The following is a 26516-nucleotide window of genomic DNA, read 5'->3' on the forward strand; positions in this document are numbered from 1 at the left end:
AATACCTGGAATAATAATAACACGAGCGTGAACCCGCGGATGGCGAATGTGTACGTTTGAATCACCAGTCCCACTCCTACACCTCACCAATGTCGCGTGACGTCAACCAGCCCCCTCTCCCCACCACTCCCGCGTATCTTGACGTCATCACCCCCTGTCGTTCACCTGACCCATGTCGCGTGACGTCATCGACCCACTCCCTCACCACCCCCAACGGCTCGGGACGTCACCCCCCCTCCCCCCATCCTCACCAACGCGTCTCAATCTAGCGTGACGTCATCACCCCCTCTGCTTCAACTCACCAGTGTCGCGTGACGCAATCGCCCCCTCCCCCCCGTCTCCTCACTGCCGACAATGTCCCGTGAGGTCATCAATCCGCCCTCCTCTTAACATCACTTAAATCTTGTGAAAACATCACAATCGGTTTGACCTTTTTCTGGCAATACAACGGTGTTTAAGATGTTCAAACACCAAATAGAAACCTTTTGCAAGGAATCAAGTTCGCAATAACCCACGTACCTGTCGTGAACATACAAACAAACATGCTCTGTATTCTTGGTTCTTTCGGTAAAGTAACGTAGAAGGGAAATAATAAAATAATATAAATATAAAACAATAAAAATCCTCGCGACGTTTCGACTGCAACACAAGCAATCATCATCAGGTGTGAAATCCACAGCAAGAAAATTTTATTGTTCTATATTTCTATTATTTTATTATTTACCTTCTACGTGACTTTACCGAAAGAACCAAGAATATGAATCCCTGCAAGTCACGAAAGCTTTGAATCAAAACATGCTCTGATCATATACTCGCATTGTCTTGTAAATGGATTGGCCTCTGTACCAGAGACAGCCTTCAGTGTGGCCAAGTCTCACCAATGCAGCCAGACCAGAGAACGCCAAAAGGCGAGCAGGACAATGCAATCTTGCGGGATTTCGGCACTCCTCTTCCCAATAGCCCAGTGTCTCTGGAAAATGAAAGCCAATTCGCAGAAGTCCGATTGTGACCATGCAACCCTAACTCTGGACCACATCGTAAACCACGCTCCTTCGACGGTGAAAATATCATTCATTCATTCATCACGCAGAGTCAACGAAGGACCGTTGCGCCAAATGGGTGACCTCTTGTGTCTCCAGTGATTTGTTTGATCCAATTATCACGGGGGGTGGAACGTCGACCGCCAACTGAAGTGCAGCAATTTTCTGCAGGAGTTTGCGCATTGTCCACAAAGTGTAGCAAAGTTACATGAACTCTCTCTCTCTCCTGAAGCCCTCTCGTGGCGAGCAGACCTCCACATTGGTTGGCATTTACCTCCTGAACATATTGTGGCTGGATGGATGGTTGAGCGAGTGAGTGAGTGAGTGAGCGAGCTTAAGTTGATTTTATTTAACCAGGCAAAATTTCAAGCGACCTGGGTCACCGAGACTATAAAAGAAAACACCATAAAACCTAATTCCAGTATAATAATTATGAAGCAAATAGAAATGAGAGAAAACGATCATCACCGACAGCGTCATCACCACTATCATCATCATCATCACTATAACACCATCATCTTAACTTTCATCATCACCGCCAGTTCCCGTGACACGTGTGGTGGTAAACGAATGACGAATGAAGGAATCGGAGTTTGAGGGTTTTTTTTAATAATCAAATTCATGATTTATTCCATCATTGATTCATCATTCCGTCTTCTGCAAAGACGAGGACAGGTCTCGCACCTTCACGATGCGACATTAATTACAACACACGTAGCAAGAACGAGAACAACACAGCAATGAACACGATACCACGTGTGCGAGAAATACTGTAAGGTTAACATACACACACACACACTGCCACGCACAAAGACAAAGATCCTCCATAATAGCCTACACATGCTGTTGGGCAAGTGCTGTTAGCGAGCACCAATTAAAGCCGGCACGGCACACGAGGGGGTGGGTGGCCAGCACCACGCCCGGCCGCCTTTGTCTCCCCAGTGGCGATCTTTACACACTGCAACAGGTGATCCATTTGAGGCTGAGTAGACCTAAGGGATACCCAAGACCAGTGCAGATAATCGTCACTGCTGTTGGCCATGAGCGGGAATCGAATTCGAGTCACCGGGTTCGTAGCACAGCGCACTAACCGCTACACTACTGCCTCCCACACTCCTGCACACACTCGCGCACACTTGCACACTCGCACACACTCACACACTTGCACACACTCACACACTTGCACACACTCGCACACACTTGCACACACTTGGACACACTCACACACTCGCACACACTTGCACACTCGCACACACTTGCACACACTTGCACACACTCACACAATTGCACACACTCACACACTTGCACACACTCGCACACACTTGCACACTGGACACCACACTCGCACACACTTGCCACACTCACACACTCGCACACACTGCACACTCGCACACACTTGCACACACTTGCACACACTCACACAATTGCACACACTCACACACTTGCACACACTCGCACACACTTGCACACACTTGGACACACTCACACACTCGCACACACTTGCACACTCGCACACACTTGCACACACTCGCACACACTTGCACACACTCACACACTTGCACACACTCGCACACATTTGCACACACTTGGACACACTCACACACTCGCACACACTTGCACACACCCGCGCACCTGCACCAACTCACGCACCTGAATATACACCTTGCACAAAGACAAATTTATCCCGTATAGCATTAACAAACTGTAGGGACAAGTGCTTTTAGCAAGCACTTATGAAGACCGAGGGGGTTGGTGGCCAGCACCACGCCAGACCGTCTTTGTCTCCCTAGTGGCGATGTTTACACACTGCACCAGGTACTCATTTGAGCCGATCTAGGGGAGGCCGGGGACCGGTTTAGATAATCGTCACTGGCGTTGCCAGTGACAATTATCGAAACCGGCCACATGGTGGAAGTGTCGAAGGCTCGCAGACAGGTCGCGGGACAGACCCAAGTGTCATCGGTTGACTGAGATGACTGTGCCCCCTACTGTGCCAACTTGCTGTATTTTATCCGCACGGCGTTCCGCTCGTTGTAGGGGTCGCTCCTCTGCCCTCCGTTGTTGTTGGAGGGCGACTGCCTCTATCCAACTACCCAGTAGCATCCTTCACGAGCATTCCTCCATAGAGGCCGATCTTGACACCGGCCTTCCGAAAGGACACTCGGTTCCCTCATCCCCCCGTACCGCATCAGTCCATTTCTTCCCTAGCCCGTGTCGTGCCTCTTCAGCCCCCTCTATCTGGCCAAACAGAAGCTACTTGGGGATGAGTGGCTGGGCATGCGGGCGACATGACTCAGCCAACGCAGCCTTGACCGTCTGAGAAACTCACTGATGGAAATGTGTCCAGATCTTTTAAAGATTTGTGAGCTCCTCACATAATGCAGCCTGGTTAAACCCATGATGGATCGCAGGCAGGTCAGCCTCAAAGTTTCAAACCGGCGCAGATGTTTCCATTAGAGGGGTTCCACGTTCCACAATCAAAGAGAAGGGAGGGCATGGCTGTGGTCGAGAAGACCCGGAGCTTCGTGTGGAGCGACAGACCACGTAGCTTCCAAACAGCATTCGGAGTGAGACCTCTGCTGCCAAACCGGAGTTGATCATTACCCAGGTCGGAAAACGTCTCCAGTCTTTGCACAACTGCCCCATCACTCATTGGGTGTTGAGGGGGCTGAGTACTCTATTGGATGATACAAAATATCCAGGCAGGTGCTTGATTTTAGTGTGGCTGATGGTAGACCCCCACCTCTCACTACGTATACAAACACACTCACACACACAAACACACTCGCACACACAAACACACTCACACACACAAACACACTCTCACACATAAACACACACACAAACACACTCTCACACACAAACACACTCACACAGACACACTCGCACACACAAACACACTCACACACACAAACACACTCACACACACAAACACACTCACACACACAAACACACCCGCGCGGGGTCTGCCCAGCAGCCCTCGCCCACCCACCCCTCTCCTCCCCCCCCGCACGCGCCGTCAAAGTTCGACTCCAAACCCAGGTGAAGAGAGGGAGCGACGACCTCCCCCCGCCCGCGTCACCGCGCGCTGCCCGTGGTGGCGGTGGGAGCGCGAGGATTTTCCACCGATTTTAGTCGTAAAGCGACGCATTTGGTGGGGACTTTTTTTGTTGAACGGAAACATTTTCTTTTTCCCCCCGCCGATTTTCGGGCGCAAAGCGGCGACGGGTTTGTTTCCCCAACGGGTGTGCGGATTCTTCCGGAATTTGGACATTAACACAAAAATCTATTCGATTTATTTTGTTCTCCTCCGGTGGATAAACAGCCCCCCCCCTCCCCATGGCTTTAGATATTCGGCACGATTCGTGATTGACAAATTGATTTGATTGTGAAGTGAGCGACTGACTTCCACGTGGCCGCTGTAGACGAGGTGGGGGAGGGGGGAGGAGGGGGTGGCAGCTCGAGTTTGAGTTGTGGGGGGGGGGGGGGTTCCTCATTGTATCCAACAACTACTACGGAACCTGGTTATCTCCGACTCGCAACAACATCAACAACATCAACAACAACGGGAGTGACGACGTCATCAATGCTGCCGAGCAACTCCCCTGTTAAAAACACACGCACAATCAACTTTAAATTCAGAGATATTCCTGTACAAAAATATTCGTATAAACATTGTCGAATACAAAAGAGTCGAGATTGTATATATTTACATTGTAAAAAAAAACAAGTTTTAGTACTGCATATAAAATATTCACTTGCATATAACAATAACATTGCTGCTGCTGTTGTTGATGATGATGCTAATGATGATAAAGGTCTCATTGTATTTTTCGTGGTACAGCTGGGCCCTGCTAGATACCTCTACTCTGCCTCAATCGATTATTACCCCACGTGGTATACAGGAGGTCGTGGGTTCGATCCCGACCCTGATGCCTGTATATTTGGAGTTTGCATGTTCTCCCTTTGGTCGTGTGGATTTTTCTCCAGGGCCTCCGGATTTTGGCTGCTATAAATATCCACGCGATAAGCCACTTCGTTCAGATATCATTTGTTGCCAAGTCGCTTCTGAAAAAGAAGATATATAACTCAGTGGGCCTTACCTGGTTAAATTTTTTTTTTATATTGTTTAATATACATAAAAAATCTACCATTCCACTTGGTTAACCCAAGAAAGCCTCTCTGACTCTCACGGAGGGTCTTGCCAAGTATTCGCTGTAGGCAACGATGATTGGCGACGTAGATTCAAATTGAGTAACTCGGGGGTGTCATTTGTTAAAAATTTGAACCGTGACACCGTCACACAATGGCCTACTCTTGCGAATAACGTCACGGGATCTTTAGTGTCCACTGTGAAGCAGACAACGCGTGGTATTGTCATGGTTAATACACCCCTTAGTATTAGTCAGGGTGGCCTGCCGGATTCAAACAGCAAACCTCTGCAACAAGCGGCTGGGCACGTGGTATTGTCATTGTTAATACATCCTTAGTATTAGTCAGGGTGGCCTGCCGGATTCAAACCTCATCCTCTGCAACAAGCGGCTGGGCACGTGGTATTGTCATGGTTAATACATCCTTAGTATTAGTCAGGGTGGCCTGCCGGATTCAAACCGCAAACCTCTGCAACAAGCGGCTGGGCCATGTGTCTGTGTGTGTGTGCTGACAGAACTTGCCACGAGACAGCCAAATATGGAACATTTGGGCCATGACTGCTCTGAAGCTGCCCTTAGCTGCCCCCCAACTACACCCCCCCCCAAATGCCCCCAAATGCAGTAGTGGGGTCATTGGTCTAATCACAGGGAAGTAATACAATTCACCACTGTCCCCCACCCCAGCGATGCGATTGACTGCCACGTATTCAAATTAGATTTCGGTTCGTGATTCGATTCCAAAATCCATCATTATTATGATTCTTCTTTTCGTTTCATAAGAATGTTGTTCTGAGCTGCATTTGCGCAAGTCACATGAGCGTAAGACGAAGACTCCGAGAATGATGAGACGAGAGAGCGAGTCCCACTTAGCACCGAGCAACGTCGTCGGCCAAATCATCATCAGCATCATCACAAGCAGCACCATCAGCACCACCACCATCATCATTCTCCGACCCACATTTAGACAGTGGTTCGTGCGCAGAGGGAAACCACAGTCCGGGCCAATTTGGGGGTTGGGGGGTGGGGAAATCGAGCACCCCATTGTCACCTCCCACTCCTCACCACCCGCCCCCCTTCCTTATTGAGGTGGCAAAGACCAATGAGGTGGTGGAGTGGGGGGTCGAATGTGCGTGTCTGGGGTGGGACGAGGCAGTGGGGTGCTAAAGGGAGACAGCGAGAGGGAGTGCAATTCACCCAAAATCAAGCGCCTCCAAACAGACGGGGTGGTGAGGAAGGGGGCTGATGTCGTGCCCCCCTCAATTCCTTGCCCTCCGCGGAGCCCCCCCCCCCCTCGTTCCCCATTCCCCTCCCCCACGCCCTGTCCAGGTGTGGCCAGGTGCGGTTCAGTCACACTTTTTGGGAGCCGTGAGCCACCAGCAGGGAGCCCGGGCCCCCGTCTACTCCTGGCATGGGGAGGCCGAGCAGGGGGGCAGCGCCCAGGGGAGGGAACTGGGGGTGGGGGCGAGGGGGGGGGAATTGGGGGGAGGGGGGGCAGGAGGAGGGAGGGAGGGGGAGGAGAGAGACGCATAGCGTAACGTTACCACAGGACTGCGAGTAAACGATACTCAGCGCGTAACTGTGATGATAGATTCACTGGGCCTACCAGTTGCAATGGTGAACGATGTGAGAGCAGGTTTTCAAGTGGGGTTTTGCTTAACCCAGTGAGCACTCAGGAGATCAGGATGGAGTCGCGTTTGGGATGGAGTCTCATTCACCACAAGTGTCAAAAGCAAATAAAGCAAATACAATAAAGTATAGACGATGGTGGTACAGATGACGATGGTGGTGGAGATGACCTGGTGGTGGAGATGACCTGGTGGTGGAGATGACCATGGTGGAAGAGATGACCATGGTGGTGGAGATGACCTCGTGGTGGAGATGACCCTGGTGGTGGAGATGACCTGGTGGTGGAGATGGCGATGGTGGTGGAGATGGCGATGGTAGTAGAGATGGCGATGGTGGTGGAGATGACCCTGGTGGTGGAGATGACCTGGTGGTGGAGATGGCGATGGTAGTAGAGATGGTGATGGTGGTGGAGATGACCCTGGTGGTGGAGATGACCATGGTGGTGAAGATGGCGATGTTGGTGGAGATGACATGGGTGGTGTAGATGACAATGGTGGTGGAGATGACCGTGGTGGTGGAGATGACTTGGTGGTGGAAATGACCATGGTGGTGGTGATGACCTGGTGGTGGAGATGGCGATGGTGGTGGAGATGACGAGGGTGGTGGAGATGGTGGTGGAGATGGCGATGGTGGTGGAAATGACCATGGTGGTGGTGATGACCTGTTGGTGGAGATGGCGATGGTGGTGGAGATGACGAGGGTGGTGGAGATGGTGGTGGAGATGGCGATGGTGGTGGAAATGACCATGGTGGTGGTGATGACCTGTTGGTGGAGATGGCGATGGTGGTGGAGATGACGAGGGTGGTGGAGATGGTGGTGGAGATGGCGATGGTGGTGTAGATGACCATGGCGGTGGAGATGACCATGGTGGTGAAGATGGCGATAGTGGTGGAGATGGCGATGGTGGTGGAGATGACCATGGTGGTGGTGATGACGATGGTAGTGGAGATGACCATGGTGGTGGAGACGACGATGTTGGCGGAGATGGTGACGTGACCCACCTGGAAGGCGAGGTGCGAACCCGTGAGCCGCCCCCCGGGGCTGCGTGGGGGCAGGGGGCTCAGCGTGCTCCAGAAGTGCAGCGAGGGCAGCAGCGGACTTGGCGTGAGCAGCACCGAGGTCTGAGGGACACACATCCACAAAACCATCATCCCTCCGCCGCGGCTAAAACCACTACCACTTTGTTGGATCCGAACAGAGGTCGCCGTCATACGTATGGACGACACTAAACGCCCCACCCCCCCCCCCCTCTCTCAGCCGTCATGAAAACGTGGAATTTCCACAGGCAGGGTCAAGGTGCATCAGTCAATTTTAGCTGAGGGTCACCAATAGAGATTAAAGCCTCCTCCTCTCCACCAGGGTTATTTGACTTGACCATACTTCACGCTGGTCAGTGCGGGTTAGGGAAGGTGGGGAGCACAGCAGTGCAGTACAACAGGCACTTTTGCTGCACTGCCCTCTGATGCTCACTTGCACGCAACGTTTTGGGTCGTTGTTTGACGTTGGGATAACGTTGAGCAACGTTGGTTAAATGTGGGCCAACGTTGGTTGAACGTTGGTGGGACGTTGGATCATAGTAGGTTGGACGTTGTTTGACGTTGGGCTAACGTTGGTCCAATGTCAACTGACGTTGGCCCAACGTTTGTATGTTTACTGGGCATCTCATAGCTTTGGGTATTCACAGATATCTTTGTGATCCACAACCCTTGCTTCTGAGACGTGCGCTAGCACTCGCGGGCCCCACACCAGCGAGGGATTTATGCTGGATCAGGAGAGGGGGAGGGGGGTCGAGAAAGATTAAGCGGGGATCAGCAGGGACCATGAGGGGTCAAGTGGGGTCAGAGGGAAATGGACGGGGCCAGAAAGGGGGTAAAGAGATGGTCAAGGAAGCCACCGGCATTGGTATTGTCAAATGAGGCGCTGTAGGGTCAGGTGAGATCAGAAGTCAGAGGGGGTCAAGAGGGCTCAGGAGAAGTCAGGTGGGGTCACGAGCAGACAGAGAACAGCAGGAGTCAGAAAGCGTCAACAGGGTTCAACGGGGGTCAGCAGGGACTAGGAGGGGTAGGACGAGACGACGTGGGGTCATGTGGGGTCGAGATGCATCAGTGCATTTTATGTAACGAGCAGAGATCAGGAGAGGTCACGCGGGTTGGGCGAGGTCAGGCGAGGTCAGGAGGGTGTTTTGGGGCCCAGGGCCCCTCCACTCACGTTGGGGCCGTAGAAGCCCTGCGCAAGGGCCCCGCACAGCAGGGGCTGCAGCGAGGGGCTGTGTGGGGGGCCCGCGTCCCCGCCCTGCGCATGCAGCAGCAGCTGAGCGTGCGGCGCAAGCTCGAGGCCTAGCGGTCGGGCCTTGGCGCGGCCCCCGGATGCCGCTGGCGACACGATGACCCCCGCGGAGGCGGCGCCACCGCTGCCACCACCACGCGGCTGCACGGGACCCCTCTGCACCTTCAGGTTTAGCGGTTGCTCGTCGTCATCGGGAGCTTCCGGCAGTCGCTGCTGCCGCTGCTGGTGCCACTGCTGCTGCTGGTGGTGGTGCTGGTGGTGGTGCTGGTGGTGGTGGTGGTGCTGCTGCTGGGAGACCACCGTCCTGCAGGGGCCGTCGAACCCCTCGCTCTTGACCGCGCGCAGGGTCCCCCCGGATCTCTTGAGAGCGTAGAGCGCCAGCGCCGGGTGGAGGCCTCCGGCCAGGGCCCGGCCCAGCGGGCCCACGCGGTACGCCATTGCCGACGACAACAAAGACATCTCCTCCTCCTCATCGTCGTCGTCCTCCTCCTCATCGCGGTCCACGTCTTCATCGTCGTCCTCGTCCTCTGCACCCATCTCCTCCTCTTCATCGTCGTCGTCATCATTTTCGTCGAGCAGCTGCCGTTGCTGGGCAGGCGTGGGGCTGCACGGCTCGGCCTTGATGAATGGTGCGGGCGGCAGCGTGCGGTAGTCGCCGGAAGCTGGCTCGGGGCCCTGGCTCCCGGTGAGAGGCCTCGGTGAGAGGTCACCGCCGCCGCCGCTGACCCCGCCGTTGACCCCGCAGGCACGGCCCTGCAGGCCGTCGGCCTTCATGGTGTCGGGGAATGACACGAACTTGTAGACGAACTTCTGTCCATTCACCTTTTTGATGATGTTCTGCGGAGCATGGGGGAGGGGGAGCACACGTGGGGAGTTAGGGAGCAACTCACGACCAAATAGCCAAATGGCTCTGAATCTGGGGAAGCTAAGCGGGGGTAGAGCCTGGTCGGGACGATGCCGTGTGGCCCGAGTTAGTGCGTTCGCTGTTTGCGGCCGACGTTCGTGGTTCTAGCCCGACGGCTGCCCCAGTTATCATTACACCACGGCCCCGGCACACGATGGTCTACTCTTGTAAACGACGACACAGGGATCTTTAACGTTCGCTGTGAGTGAAGCAGACGGCACGCAGTGTGTTTACAGTTGTCACCGTGTCCCGCTGTCACCGTGTCCCCCTGTCACCGTGTCCCCCTGTCACCGTGTCCCCCTGTCACCGTGTCCCCCTGTCACCGTGTCCCCCTGTCACCGTGTCCCCCTGTCACCGTGTCCCCCTGTCACCGTGTCCCCGTATCCCCCCCCCCCCACCTTGTCGTAGTAGTATCTGAGCGCCCTGCTCAGCTTGTCGTAGTTCATGTTGGTCTTGTTCTTGCGCAGCCCCCACAGGCGCGCCACCTCCTCCGCCTGCAGCAGCTTGAACTCCCCGTCCGCCGAGGTCCAGCGGATGAGCTGCTCGTGCCTCGGGTCCAGCAGCAGCTGCAGCAGGAACTGCCACAGCGTGATGGCGCTCTCCATGATGGGCCCCGAGCAGGGGGGGTGGGGGGGGGAGCTTGCACGGGGGGGGGAGACGAGAGATGTGTGCCGACCTGTCAGACGGGGCGGGGCGGGGGGGGGGGGCAGAGCGACCACCTAATGTGACCTTACTTCGTACAGATGCTGAAGACCAGAGATCAGTCCACTCACGTGACTGCGGTGATGGTGACCAAACGGCGGAACGCATCATCGGCAACTCGTCAAGGAGCATAAACCATCACGCAAACTCTGGTCGCCCTCACAGCGTGTGGCTTTTGGCTGGCCATTGACACAAAGATGGCCACCGCATCGCGCTCTTTCAGATGCGCTTCTGCGGCCGTTTGGAACGCACTTCCATTATTAGGAAGCCACTGGAGCTATGTACTTTTACATCATCTAGATTAAAAACTAGTTTGTTTACAACAGTTTTTGTTGTGTTTAGTTTGTTGTCCTGCCGCTGCACTTCCGATTATCACGGTTGGCTACGTACGGCGTGAGAGAAGTGCAACATACGTAGTACAACTCTCGTGCGGAGCAACGCTGCACAGGAAGCTTCGATGAGACCGTCGAGAGCATCGCCACCCAAAGCCACCACGTGCCTCACGACGCCGGGGACATTCAAGTCCAGGTGCTCACACAGAATCGAGGCACTGACCCCTGTGTTTGACCTGACGCCACCATCAGACGGGGGGGTCGAACCAAGAGCCCTATCTCGTCGTCGTAAACTCCCTTCAGCTGAAGCTATCTTTTCACCCTTTTGAGGCCACAAAGCGTCGTTATTGACGGAGGCGTCGAGTCGTTTTGTGCTGTTGTTTGCGCCTGTGCGCCGCCGCCGACGCAGCAGCATCGCCAAATAATGTGCGTACCGAACGGTAAAGTCCAGGTCAATACAATGGTCGCGATCCCTTGCAATGTCAACATCTGGTCAGGGCCAAAATCTGCTGATGAGACACTGAATATCCAAACCGTTTTGAGAGTTAAATTCTGCTTGTGTTGAACCAATGCTCCCGAAATTATGCACTCCCACACATGCGGCTGATGAGATGCTTAAAACATATGCGCTTATTAAATTATTCATTCATACGACGGGACAGATGGGTGAAAGGGGCGAATTTTTGCTGCGTATTTATTCTGATTTAACGAAGTGTGAGGGTTTTGGTGGTGGGTGGGGTGAAGCTTCAGGGGGCTCACCCCCCCCCCTCCCCTCTCCTGTCGAAGGCTCAGCCACCCCTCAGCGACCCGTTCTATATCGCCCATTTGTCTACACGAGTTGGAGGGACGGGGAGTGATGGGGGGGGGTTGCAGCCTCTCTGGGTCAGGCAGTGAGACACGAGCGGACCGCAGTGCTCGCTACTCGCTCTGTTCAGCGTTTAGGGTTTGTTGTTTAAAGTGCATTTGACGTGCACTGCACTGTGTCGTCGTGCCCCCCCCCCCGGAGTTTATTTATGCCCCCCCCCCCACTCCCTGCCACATGCCACGCGGTCACGCGGTCACGCTCCAGGCGTTCCGGTCACAGGGGCAGAGTCGACCTGAGTTGAAGTGACCCTCGGTGGGCCGGACACGAGGCAATCGTTTATATCTATACCGTATGTAATGCCCCTCCATGTAAAACAATTAAAGTGTTTTGTACACATCACATCAGCCACACGGCGCTCTAGGAGTGTGAACTCATCGTAATAGGTGAAGATCTGCTCAAATCGCCCCTTGTGGAAACTTAAACAGATTAAGCAGACTGACGTCTTCTTCGCATATCTGTGCTTTCACGTTAAAATATAAATGTCAAGTAGATGTCTTTACACATCCCATCAGCTGCATGCCTTTCTGGGAGTGCATAATAGCACACGAATGAAGGGACGTTAAAGACGGCTGGAGGGGTGGATTGGCTGGTGGCGAGGAAGAGTTCTAATTGAACACCCGAGCGAATGTCTGGGCCAGTCACGAGTGTCTGCGCTCGGATCTCAGAACCCCGTATGTCGGGGGCTCAGCGAGGACCCGTGGCGATGGTTGGGGGTGGGGGGCGTGGGGTGGGGGGCGTGGGGTGGGGGGCCCGAGGGTGGACGAGGAACGAGGGGGAGGGGAGAGGAGGGAGCGGTGGGGGTGGTCGCATTGTCAGAGCAGGGAGCGGGGAGGGTGCGGAAACGGAGCCTGCCCCCCTAGGGGCGACAACAAAGCACGTGACTCCTCCAGGGCACATGTGCGGCGGTGGTGGTGGTGGTGAGGTGTGTGTGGGGGTGGTGGTGGTGGTTGGTGGTCGTGGTGTGTGTGGTGGTGAGGTGTGTGTGGGGGTGGTGGTGAGGTGTGTGTGTGTGTGGGGGTGGTGGTTGGTGGTGGTGGTGAGGTGTGTGTGTGTGGGGGTGGTGGTGGTGAGGTGTGTGTGGGGGTGGTGTTTGCGGTGGTGAGATGTGGAGTGATGTAGTGGAGGGAGTTATAGAGGTGTGTAGTTGTGTTGGTGGTGGTGCGGTGGTAGTGGTGGGGATGGGAGAGGGTTGTGGTGTGGTGGTGGTGGTTGCAGTAGTCGTGGAGATGGTGTGATGGTGGTGAGGTGTGATGTGTAATTATGGTGTGCGGTTCCGTGTCAGGGAAACCAGGATTTTGTGTCATGTGTGTAGGTTTTGTGTTTATGGTTAGGATTGTGTTTGGAGATAGGGTTATGTTTGTGGTTAGGATTGTGGTTGGGCTTAGAGTTGTGGTTGGGGTTGTGTTTGTGGTTAGGGTTCTGGGGAGTGGTAGTGTAGCTGTTATCACGCGGCGCTACGAACCTGGTGGTCCCAGTTAAATTCCCGCTCACGGTCCAATGCTGCTGACAATTATTTTAACCAGTCCTGGACTTCCCCTAGGTAGACTCAGCCTCAAATTAGTACCTAAAAGCAGTGTGCAAACATCGCCACTAGAGAGACAAATGCGTAACGGTGGTCACCCACCCCATCGTGTGCCATTCCGCTCTTAATAGGTGCTCGCTAACAGCACCAACAGTCTGAAGACGGAAGCTTGTGTTGCCTCCGAAACGTCGTGATTTTTATTTAATTTAAATTTTATTTTACTTTTATTAATTTAATTTTTTTACCTACGTGACTTTACCGAAAAAAACCTAAGAATAGTCTGTTAAGGCTACACAGGGGCGATCTTTGTTAACGTGAAGTTGCCCGTCAAAGGTATTTCAAGTGCAGATTTGTTTAGTTCAACCGGGTGAGAACGCGTGAGACACTGACGACGTCTCGTCTGCAACTGGGGAATTGGTCAGAACATCCGCGAGGTGACGACTCACGCCGACCACCTGCCTCGTGCGGATGGGGCCGTACGACAGCGAAGCTGCAAGTCCGCCAGGCAGCACCACCACCACCACCAACAACAATTGCCCCAACCTCGAGGATACTCGCCAGAGGTCGCAACCGGGTACCCGATACCCGTACCCTACCCGATACCCGGCTACCCGTACCCGGTCGGGTACCCGGTCAGGTACGGGTACCCGTTTGCGACTCTGGTGCGGCCGGGTACGGGTAGGCCGTGAGTCACTGGTGAGTAACCATTTATCACTCATTTCGGGTAAGGTACGGGTACCCATTTGCGACCCTGGTGCGGCCGGGTACGGGTACGGGTAAGGAATCAAAACCCGTTTGCGACCTCTGATACTCGCTTTGTGGTTTAGCCTATGGCACCCCCCCCCCTCCAGTGGCAGCTGTACCTGTGCATTAGTCTGCCAGTTGTGGGGAGGGGGGGACGATGCAATTGATACTGTTAACCCAGGGGTCGGCGACCTGCGGCTCCAGAGCCGCATGCGGCTCTTTAAAGGCTGCTTCGTGACGTTATTTATGGAGGACCACGTTTCGTATTCACCACAAAGTGCATTGCGGCTCTTTAAATACAGAGGGTTTTTTTTACCGAATTCGATTTTTTTTATCTTATTGTTAGTTTGGTTGCCGACCGCAGTGTTTAACGCAACTGAGTAGGTATCATTTGCAGGTTTTTTCTTTCTTTCAAATTTGCCAAATTTGGACCGTTGACCTCAGCACACAATGGCCTACTCTTGCGAATGACGTCGCAGGACCTTTAGCGTCCGCTCTGAATACGGCACGTCGTAAGTATTTTTTAGTTTTTACTCTAAATAATACACCGGCAATATTCGTCAGGGCCGCCTGCCTGATGCGAACCGCGAACCTCTGCAATCAGGCGGCGACCGCGGCACCGCGAGGCCGAGCGCGTCACCGCCACTCGTAATTGTAGGGGGAGAAGTTCACGTCTGAGACGGCAGTTCACCAACACCGGTGGAAGCAAGCCGCACTGCTGATGAAACCACGGTGTGTCGAAACCGGTCCAGACTTTTGGTGATGGGATGTGTACAAGAACAACAACAACAACAAGAAAAAGTAAGATTTTTTTTTTCTTCACGTGGATATGTGGAGAAGGAGACGTTAGTTTCCACACGGGGCTCTTTTTCCGCCAAAAACTTGGCGGGAAGGAATGACTTTGATGAAACGCCGGAGAGGTTTTTGCCATTTGGCAGAAACTTCTCCGGCGGTCACGTTTAACTACTCAACTATTTTTTTTATTTTACCAGGTAAGGCCCACTGAGCTATACAGCTATTTTTCAGAGGCGGCCTGACCACAAATGATAGCTCAACGAAGTGACTTATCACGGAGAAATGCAAAGCAGCCAAAATACCACAAACTCATCTTTCTCAATGTGGAGGGAAAAACCGGAGGACGCGTAGAAAAATCCACGCCAACATGGGGAGAACACGCAAACTCCAAATATACAGCAGCAGCAGGCGTCATGGTCGGGATCGAACCCACGACCTCCTGCACACCAGGCGAGGGAGTTAACATCTCCTAGCCACCGTGGCATCTGTATACGGCGTAAGACGCGTGCTCGCTCACAGTCACGCAAACATTGACAGGACAGAGATCACCCCGTGGAGCATGCACAGACTGTTGGGGCAAGTGGGTGACCACCACCGCGCCTGGCCGCCTTTGCTTGCCCAGCGGCGATGTTTACACATTACACCGGGTGCTCATGTCAGGACCAGGTTTCGATAATTATCACTCGTGGTGGTGGTGGTGGTCGTGAGCGGGAATCAAACTCGGTTCGCCGGGGTCGTAGCGCAGCACGCTAACCGCAACACTACCGCTACCCAAAGGCAAAGGTCTCCCTATAGCCTTAACAGACTGTTGGGGCAAGTGCGATTAGCGAGCAGTTAAGAAGGGCGGCACGGTACACGGAGGGGGTGGGTGGCCAGCACCACGCCCGACCGCCGTACACACACACACGTACACACACACGTACACACACACACCTACACACGTACACACACACGTACACACACACGTACACACACACCTACACACGTACACACACACGTACACACACACACGTACACACACACACGTACACACGCACACACACGTACACACACACACGTACACACACACACGTACACATACACACGTACACACACACACGTACACACACGTACACACACGTACACACACACACGTACACACACACACGTACACACACACGTACACACACACGCACACACACGTACACACACACGTACACACACACACGTACACACACACACGTACACACACACACGTACACACACACACACGTACACACACACACGTACACACACACGCACACACACGTACACACACACGTACACACACACGTACACACACACACACGTACACACACACACGCACACACACGTACACACACGCACACACACGTACACACACGTACACACACACACGTACACACACACACGTACACACACACGTACACACACACACGCACACACACGCAGACACACGTACACACACACACACGTACACACACACACGTACACACACACACTCGTCCCCGCCAACATCTGGCTCGTTGCCGCCCATTACCGCACGCAGAGAGAAAAAACCTCGACCCCCCCCCCCCCCGCGGAGTTTCTCTACAAAGCGGCTATTTACCCCCCCAACCCCACATCCCCCGTGCCCCCCCCGCGCCCCCCTCCCCCAGCTTCTCCCTGTCTACGTTGCGAGCCCCCCCACCCCGCCCGTTGCCCTAAACTCGTCAATATGGGGGGCAGAGACCCCCCCCGCCACCACCACCACACTCTACACTCACTCAGTCTCACACTGTTACTGTCACACACTCACTCACCATCCCCCACGGAATCTCACTCGCAAACCCACGCTCTCCCCACACTCAACTCACTCACAGGCTCATATCCAATCACAATCTCACAATCTCGCAATCACCCACGCTCTCACACTCTCCCGCACTCTCCCCACCGCTCTCGTACCCCCATAGACTGTTGGAGCACGTGCTGCTAGCAAGCACCTATGAAGGCCGGACCGTCAAACGAAGGCGACGTTTACACACCGCACCAGGTGCTCATTTAAGACTGAATTCAGCTAGTGGAGGCCCAGAAACCGGTTCGGATATTCGTCACCGGTGATGTTGGCCGTGAACGGGAATCGAACTCGAGCAGCCGGGTTCGTAGGGCAAATCGCAGCGCTAACCTCTGCGCCACCACTCCCCACACGGACTCGCACACAGGCACATTCCCCCATCTCACGAACCGCGGAACGCACTCGCTCTCACGTCCATGCACACCACAGGTTCACACTCATGCAGGGATACGCGCGGTCACCTCCATCCACACACACACAGACACACTCAGAAGCACACACTCAATCACTCAAGATGAAGATTCCCCGTATAGCCTCAGCAGACTGTTGGGGCAAGTGCCGTTAGCGAGCGCCTATGAAGGCCGGCACGGCACACGAGTGGGTGGCCAGCACCACGCCCGGACGCCTTTGTCTCCCCAGTGGCAATATTACACGCCGCACCAAGTACTCATTTTAGGCTCAGTCGACCTAGGGGAGGCCCAGGACCGGTTTAGATCATCGTCACTGGTGTTGGCCGTAGCGCAGCGCGCTAACCTCTACACTACCGCTCAATGACTCACACACCCCAACACACGCTCACAAAACACACACATTCAGACACAGACACTCATACAAATACACTCACGGACACTCAGACACACGACCAGACACATACCCACAGTCACGCACACACTCAATATAAACGCTCACATACACACTCAGGCACACAACCAGACACACACAAACTGAAGAGAAACTCTCAGACACACACTCAGACACACTCTCAAACTCTCCGTGTCTCACCACCCCCACCGGAAATCCCTGCCCATGGCAGGAGAACCGCACTGGGTTAGGGGGAGAGGAGGTGGGGGGGGCAGTGATGGGGATGATGATGGGGGGGGGGGGGTGATGGGGGTGATGGGGGGGTTGATGGGGGTGTTTTCCAGGAAGACAGGTCGAGTGTCAGTGCTGCGTGCGTGTGCAAGTCATGAGGTGTGTGCACACCCCCCCTCGCCCCCCAAGTCACCCACCATAGCCCCCTACTCACACAGAGTTCCCTGCTCCAGGTTTGAGACCGAAACGTTGTTTACCCAGATGAGAGCTAAGAGCGAGGCGTGACCCTCAGTTCTGCGGAGCTCCGGGGGAGGGGGGGAGGGGGGAGTTCGTTGATTGCAGAAATCAACTTTCATCAACTTCACGACCGCCAAACAGCGCAGAGTGACGCCGAATCGATTCATCCAGAAACACCCTCGTCCCATGTGTGTACCGTGCGTGTAACGTCGTCAGCCACGAGTGGCCGCTACATTCACAATGCGAGAACAAAAAGAGAATGGATCGTCCTACTCTCATCGTGAGCATCCTACTCGTCGCCGTCATCAGTTGACTAAGGATCTTCGTTATCGCCGCAAACCGCATCCACAAACATGTCCACGACGTTCCGGGTGACTCGCCTCCACCAGTTTCCGGCTAAATCGACAAATATTCGCCCGTTGTATCGTAGCATGGTGAAACCAGCTGCGATTTCCATTCTATTGCACAGACGCCGGGTGGAGCGGTGGGTGGTTAGCGCACCATGATATGAGTGAGTTGTTTACTCGGGCACGGCTAACATCAGTGGCGAGTTGATATCTGAACCGATCCTGAGACCGTGTCTCTACCCCACCCCCCGCAGTGAAGAATGGCCAGACAACCTACAAGCAAGAGCAGACACTACATGGGTACTCTATCATCCAGCAGTGGATTCACAGAGGTGTGCGTGGGTGTAGCTGTTGTGGCTGGAGGTTTGAGAACGTTGCCTGTCAGTGCCTTCACCACGCCAAGTGGAAAATAATAAGGAAATACACCAGGGGCAACAAAGACGGGTGGGATGAGGAACCAACATTCAGTGGTTGCGCATGGGTTGTGTGTTTCTGTTTACTGGTGTCGGTGGACGTGAGCAACATGCGACGGCCTGCGCCACTCCACCACGCTGGGCTACTTGAGGTCACACCACACCACACCACGCCAGTTTTTGTTCTGGCCACACCACGCTAGGCCACTCGCAGGCCAGGCCAAGCAGTGCCACACCGGGCTTGGCCACGTCATTCAAGGCCACACCACGTGACCCCAGGCTTGACCACACCACGCCAATGAGGCCACACACCACGCGAAGCCAGGCCTGGCCAGACCACACCGTGCCACGGCCATCCCGTGTACCGCAAACTCCATGGTCGGACTAAACCACACGCTTTAGTTACCCCATGAGCACACACTACGAGACGTGATGCCACGAAAGTTCATGGTGACGCCAGAGCACGTCATGCCATGCCAGGCCACACCATGTTAAATCACACCACACCGTGTAAGCAGGGCCATTCCACAAGGCAATTCAACACAACGTGATGCCAAACCACTGCGTACTGTGCAACGGAATTCACACCACATGATGTTGGCACACCATAACACAAATTAGTCGGTGACACCGCACTGCATCACACCACACCATGCCCATCCGCACCACGTCACACAGAAGCTCACACTATGCATAGGCCACACCGCGCCACGTAAAATGTAGCGCCACATCACATATTACGACACCAAACACCATGTGTTATGTCATACCACGCCAGACTACAGGTCACACCGCATCACAGGTCAGTCCACACCTCACGGTTTGTCACACCACACCACATGTTATGGCCAAGCCACACCGCGCCACACAGAGGAGCGCCAGGGTTGTTCAGCTCTGAAATTAGCACCGCTTCCGCCTGAGTCTGTCCGGAAACCGGCGCCTCCTCCCCCCCTCGGGGGGCCCGGGGGGGGGAGGGGGCCACGGGTAAGGGGCCGAGTGGGTAAATTTTGGGTTGGAGCGAACAGAGGGGGGGATGTGGGTGGGGGTAACCTCCCCGTGTTCCAACCGCGGCGCTCGTGACTACCCCCCCCCCCCCGTTCATCCCCAGCCCCCCTCCCTCCTTCCCCCCTACTTTATTCCCCCCTGGAAAAATAAAATAATTACCCCCCCCCTTGCCCACCCCCCCCCTCCCCAGGGGCTGACCCCTCCCCCCTCCCATGCATCAGAGTTCTTACACGTGGGGCTAGCCCCCCCACACGCACACACAGCTAATACATAACATCAGCCCCCCGCAACCATGCCACCCAATCACAGTGGCAATCACCCCTCACCCCCCCCCCCCCCCCGCGGCCCAGAACACATTCAGTTGCTCGAGGTCATGGGGATTCGTGGGTTTAGAGGGTGACTATTATCTAAATTTGACCCACGGCGTCATGGTGACATGGTTCGAGTCAATATTAATTACGACTCACGTGATACTGCGTCAGCAGGGTGGCATGAACACACGACGACGACGACAAGGACATCAACAGCTCATCCGTCAACAACAGAAGCCGCGGTGGCCGCGTCCGATGATCCAGGGTCAGGAGTTTTGAATCCAGTGTCACGGTGGCCGAGTTAAAAACCAGAAACCATGGTCAAAGTGTTTTGACCCAGGTGTCACGGGCTGGTTAGGACCACGGATGACCCAGTTTAATCCAGAAGTCACGTTGACCGATGTTTAACCTAGGGGTCACAGGTTTTGACCAGGGGTCACGGTTACCCCATATCACGCATCCCTGCCAACACAGTCTCGCAATACATTTTTGGATCAAACAGCTAAATAAATAATGCTTTCAAAACACACGCACACACAATGTAGTTTGGCATTGGCCAAATATCCAACGCTCAAAAATGTATCCGCAAATCACTCAATTAGGATCACACACAGCGGCAACCTCGCCCCCTACTGCGAAAAAAAACCACTTGGCAGGAACCTCCTGGAAACAATCCTTGGGACTCAATGAAGCTTCCTTGGGCATGCATTCTGAGTAATAATAATAAATAATCCAAAGCAGACGATGACCCTGGCGTTTCAGGTTTTGACCTCGTGTAACGGTGACCTAGTTTGACCCCGTGATCACGGTGACCTGGTCTCCATGGGGGGAGGGTGGTGTGGGGCTCCACGTGGATTACGTCTGGTTGGTATGAAGGCATAGCAGCCACATTGCGCGTGTGTGTGTGTGTAATATGCAGGGGGCAGGTGGCCAACACCACGCCTGGCCGCCTTTGTTTCCCCCAACGCTGATATTTGCGCATCGCAGCATTCAAGGCTGAGTCGACCTAGGGAAGGCCCATGACCGGTTCAAATATTCACCGTCACTTTGAGCGGGAATCGAACTCGAGGGCACCGAGTTCACGGTGCAGTGCGCTAACCACTGCACTACCGCTCCCCGCATGCACAGATACACATATAGTACACACAGCACACACATACATAACAGGCGTATCGTGTATAGTGTACACACATACCAAAGCCAAAGTTCCCCCATGTAGCCTCCACAGACTGTTGGGGGTAAGTGCTTTTTCGCGAGCATGGATAAAGGCCAGGGACCAAATCCGGCCGCCTTCATCTCCTCGCCGTAATGATCGAAGCCCAGCACCGGTTCACAACTGGCGGCCAGGTTCATAAGCGCATTGCGCTAACCGCTGCGCCACCGCTCCCCAATGACACATATACGCAGACGCCACACAAACAAACATACAAAGATAGAAATCCCCTGAATAGACTTTTGGGGCAAGTGTTGCTAGCGAGCACGGCCAGTACCACGTTCGGCCGATGTTTACACATCGCACCCTCATTTGAGGTCCAGGATGGGTTCAGATAATCGCCACCGATGTTGGTCGTGAGCGGGAATCGAACTCGTGCAGTTGGGTTCGTAGCGCAGTGCGCTAACTACTACAGTGCCGCTGCCCATCCCACACAGACACCAACACACTTATCTGTTTACAAAGAGCTCCGAGCCACGTGAATGTAAATTGCGAAATAATCCGTTGGCACAGCAAAGTCGATTCCCATGCGTCAAGATATCCACATTGAAACACACACACACTGACAAAGACAAATATCCCCCGTATAGCCGCGAGCAGGATGTTGGGTCAAGTTGTTGGTGTGGCCGGAACCACGCCCGGCGGCCTTTGTCTCCCCGGTGCTGGTGTTTACTTAGGGAAGTCCTAGGACCGCTTCAAATGGGACTGAATCTCAGGTAAGCTGAGTTCGTGGTGCAGTGCGCTTAACCACTGAGCCGCCGCTCTCCACACTCAACCACCGCTCCACAGAATCGGAAAGTCACGAGTTCACATGCAAATCGGTGTTTGCGACCTAGCCCATCATCTTCCGTGGTCGATAAAATTACAACCACGCTGGTCGGAAGTCCTGCGGATAACTGGCGCCCATACAATTGGAGTGTTTTTTGTTCCATACCAAATGATGGTGACGTCACCGCGGCGTTGGTGCCAGGCTAGGTGCATTTTGTAGCGCACATTTACACACGCACAGACGCGTGTCTGGATGCATCGGAGTCGGCTACCCCCCCCCCCACGCGCCCGTCGCCCCTCCCCCAATCCCCCCCCCCCCTACACCGGCCGGGGTCGTGGTTCCAGCCGCGTGCGGCGGGAGCCACCAACTCCCTCCCCCCCCTCCCCCGACCCCCCCCCCCCCACCGCCGCGCTTCCGGTGCCCCCCGGGGCACGAGTTGGGTAAGCGGAGGGGGGGAGGGGGGGGAAGGGGGGAGGGGGGGGAGGCAGGGAAGAGATTGGACCCCTTCTTAAACCCTACACCGAGATCCTCCTGCTAACTCTACCCTAACCCTACTCTGAACCATAACTCTACCCTTAACCCAACCCCTAACTCTACCCTTAACCCAACCCCTAACTCTACCCTTAACCTTACCCCTAACTCTACCCTTAACCCAACCCCTAACTCTACCCTTAACCCAACCCCTAACTCTACCCTTAACCCAACCCCTAACTCTATCCTTAACCTTACCCCTAACTCTACCCTTAACCCAACCCCTAACTCTACCCTAACTCCAACCCTAAACCTTAACCTCCCCTAACTCTACCCTTAACCCAACCCCTAACTCTACCCTTAACCCAACGGCTAACTCTACCCTTAACCCAACCCCTAACTCTATCCTTAACCTTACCCCTAACTCTACCCTTAACCCAACCCCTAACTCTACCCTAACCCTACTCTGAACCCTAACTCTACCCTTAACCCAAACCCTTACTCTACCCTTAACCTTACCCTAACTCTACCCTGAACCTTACTCCTAACTCTACCCTTAACCTTAGCCTAACTCTACCCTTACCTCGAACTCTACTCTCACCCCTACCTAACCCTACCCTTAACCTTACCCCTAACTCTACCCTAACCCCGAACTCTGAACCCTAACCCCTAACTATATTCATATCCTTACCTCGCACTCAACTCTCACCCCTAACTTTATTCATATCCTTAACCCAACTCAAGTACTGACTCCGACCCCGAACTCTAAACCTAACTGTGTTAATAACCACTGACCGTAACCACTAAACTTAACCGTAGCCATTCGCCCTTACCTGGTATATTTGTACATCTATCCATAACCCAAACCTTACCCCATGCCTCCCTCTCTCTACTCCTCACCGAACACTATCCAGCCATACCCTAGACCCACTCGCCCTATCCATACCCTAAACCCTAACTCGTACCCCTACACCCTAACCCCTGCACGCGTAACGGGGTGCGAAGCCGAACCCATCCCTCCAGAACTAAAGTGACTTCGCGAATTTCACTCGGGAAATGTTTTGTGTGCGTGGGGGGAGGGCGTGAGTGGTCGGGAGCGGAATCACACAACAATGCGTGTGGGTGGGGGGGGGGTGAAGACAAAGGCGGTAGGGAGGAGAGAGTGAAGGGAGGGTCAGGATGGATGGTAGCGGGGGGCGGAGAGAGCGGCATGGGTGCGTCCCACCTTTAGGTTGTTTTCGCCCGACCCCAAACAAACGCCGCCGGCGGGCTGAAGCTATTGTTTTTTAGCGTTTGTCTGAGAGCCCCCCACCCACACCCCCCACCTCACCCCGTGCCCCCCACCCAAGCTCACCGCCCTCCCACCCGCCTCCCCCCAGCTCACCCCCCCCCCCCGGGCGAGCTGGCCAGATGCCCGACCACGTGCGGGACGCGCAGGAAACGGAACCTGCCTCTCGCCAAAAGCGGAATTTGGGGCGAACGGGCGGAGAGCAAAGCTCGTGGGGACACCCTGCACCCTGCACCCTGCTGCTGCACGCTCCTGCTGCACTTTCCTGCGCCCTCCTGATGCACCCCCTTACACATTCCTACTGGGCAATGCACCCTCTTCTCCACTACTCCTGCTGCACGATGCACACTCCGGCTTCTGCGCAGTCTCTTGCTGCACCCTCCTGTTGCACGCTCATGCTGCACAATGCACCCTCCTGCTGCATCCTGCTGCTGCTGCTGCACGATTCCGCTGCACCCTCCTGCTGCATCCTGCAGCCTTCCTGCTGCTGCACCCTGCGATCGCCACGCGCACTGCCCCACCACGGCACGATGCGCCCTGAATCCTACCTCGCGCGCCCTGCACCGTGCCCCCCCCCACCTCAACCTCTCTTGCACTTGCATGGCTGCGCTGGTCTACATCCCATACATTGCTGCGCTCCTTACACAGACCGTCGGGTGCGCCCCTGCACGTGTTCTCTCTACCCCCCCCCCGTCCCAAGATGCCCCCCCCCCTTCACTGCAGGGTTCCACCCCCGCCCCCCCCCGCGAAGCGATGCAGACGTTGCGCCATCGCGAAGTGGTGGGTGGGTGGCTGGAGGGGATCCCACGTGGAAGGATCGCTGACACTGACGCACGCACACGTGTACATACATATGCACACGGACGCACACGTACGCACACGTATAACAGACGCAGTTCGCCGCTAAGTTGTGGCGACGTCACCACGGCTGCTTGTGCCAGGCTAGGTGCACTTCGAGGCTTGAAGGCTCTCGCTGGCAGGAAGTCACGGAGCAGACCCAGGTGTTTTGGGTTGACTGACTGAGATGACTGGCAGATGCACCACCTGTGCTCCACACTGTGCCAACGCATTCCCGTGCACATAGATTCCTCCGTGTAGCTTAGTTTAGACTATGGGGGCCAGTGCTGTTAGCGAGAACCTATTAAAGCTGCAACGGCGCACGAGGTGGTCGTGTATCCATGGTTGCACACCCCCGCACCAGGTACTCATTCAAGGCTGAGTCGACCTAGGGGTAGGCCAAAGTCCGGTTCACAAATCACTCGCCAGTGATGTTCGCCGTGTCTGCGAATCGAAGTCGATTGAACACACTGGTCAATAACATCGTGCGTGTGCTTTTAAAAGGAAAAATAATAGGCGACGTTTCGGGCAAAGGCCCTTCTTTATAGCACAAAACAAATCGTGTATTGTTTCCACGTGATTTTTACCCGTGATTTGTCTATATCTCACGAAGAAGGACCATAGCCCTGAAACGTCACTTATTATATATTTCCTATGAAGGCCACTGGTGTTGTTATTGGCACGGAGAGTTTTGGGTTTGTTTTATTGACTGTGCTTGTGCACCACTGTCAACCCAGCAGCAGCAGCAGCGTCACTAACTGGATTGAAGTCATCTTTGGGGCGACGGGAAGGAGCGAGCACGAGAAGACTCTCTGTCATCGATTCACGAATTGATTCGTGACCGGATTCGTGACTCTCCAATGGGTTACACATCTAACGCTCCGTCAACAAGACTCGGGGTAGCGTGTAACACGCCTCCTTCACATAGCTGTCCCTCCACACACACGAACATAAATAAACACGTATATATTCTTAGGTTTTTTCGGTAAAGTCACGTAGGTAAAACATTTAAATTAATAAAAGTTAAATAAAAGAAATTTTTACCTACGTGACTTTACCGAAAAAACCTAAGAATATGAATCCTTGCAGTCACGAAAGCTTCAAATCTAAAACACGTATATGTTTTACGCATCACATCAGCCACACGCGCGTTCTGTGGAGTACATCATATCAGAAGCATTGGTTCAATACAAGCAAAACTCTGGAACGGTTTCGACACGTAGTGTCTTATCAGCAGAGTCAGCCTTGCCGGAACCAATGATGGTGACCTGCCATGTGTTTATCAAATAGGCTGGGACTCACTCTATTGCGTTTACTCCGATTAGCACGGCTGGCTACGTACGGTGAGAACAAAGTTCAACCGTACAGCCGCACAAACTCAGACTGAGTGGTGATGCCTCGTCCGCAACTGTAATGGCTCACAAGACGTTGACGGAGAAACAGAGACGGAAGTTTACGATAAAGAATTCGGTTCGGGCGGAAGGGTTTTTTTTTAAGGTGAAATGTCTTCGACGGGAGAAACCGCGTTAACGGGCGCAGGTGACTCCACAACTCCGCACGGATGGATTTCACATCCCCAAGTCCTGCGCCCGGGAGTCTTAACCCGATCGCCTGAACGTGAGACGAGCAATAGGTGATGTGGGAGGTGATGATGAAGGAGGTGATGGTGGTGATGGAGGCGGTGATGGTGGTGATGGAGGTGGTAGTGGTGATGATTGATTGGGTTTGAGATGGTGATGGAGGAGTTGATGATGGAGGTGATGGTAGCGGTGGAGACGGAAGGAGATGGTCTCGG

At 54.3% G+C, this 26516-nt stretch overlaps 1 protein-coding gene across 1 annotated transcript in view; it reads right to left on the bottom strand.

The window, feature by feature from the left end:
• Positions 1 to 2957: 2957 nt before the first annotated feature.
• ELK3 (ETS transcription factor ELK3) overlaps positions 2958 to 26516 on the bottom strand; it is a 33279-nt gene continuing 9720 nt past the window's right edge. Inside the window, exons 3-6 of the mRNA XM_061567045.1 lie at positions 10406 to 10683; positions 9026 to 9940; positions 7819 to 7938; positions 2958 to 6640 (exon numbers count right to left, since the gene is read on the bottom strand). Of these exons, the coding sequence (XP_061423029.1) occupies positions 6539 to 6640; positions 7819 to 7938; positions 9026 to 9940; positions 10406 to 10612 (1344 nt within the window). The 5' untranslated portion in view covers positions 10613 to 10683 and the 3' untranslated portion in view covers positions 2958 to 6538. The remainder of the gene's footprint in view (positions 6641 to 7818; positions 7939 to 9025; positions 9941 to 10405; positions 10684 to 26516) is intronic.

The sequence above is a fragment of the Lethenteron reissneri genome, chromosome 38 (assembly GCF_015708825.2).
Source record: "Lethenteron reissneri isolate LAM-NWPU_2019-01 chromosome 38, ASM1570882v1, whole genome shotgun sequence".
NCBI classification, from domain to species: Eukaryota; Metazoa; Chordata; class Hyperoartia; order Petromyzontiformes; family Petromyzontidae; genus Lethenteron; species Lethenteron reissneri.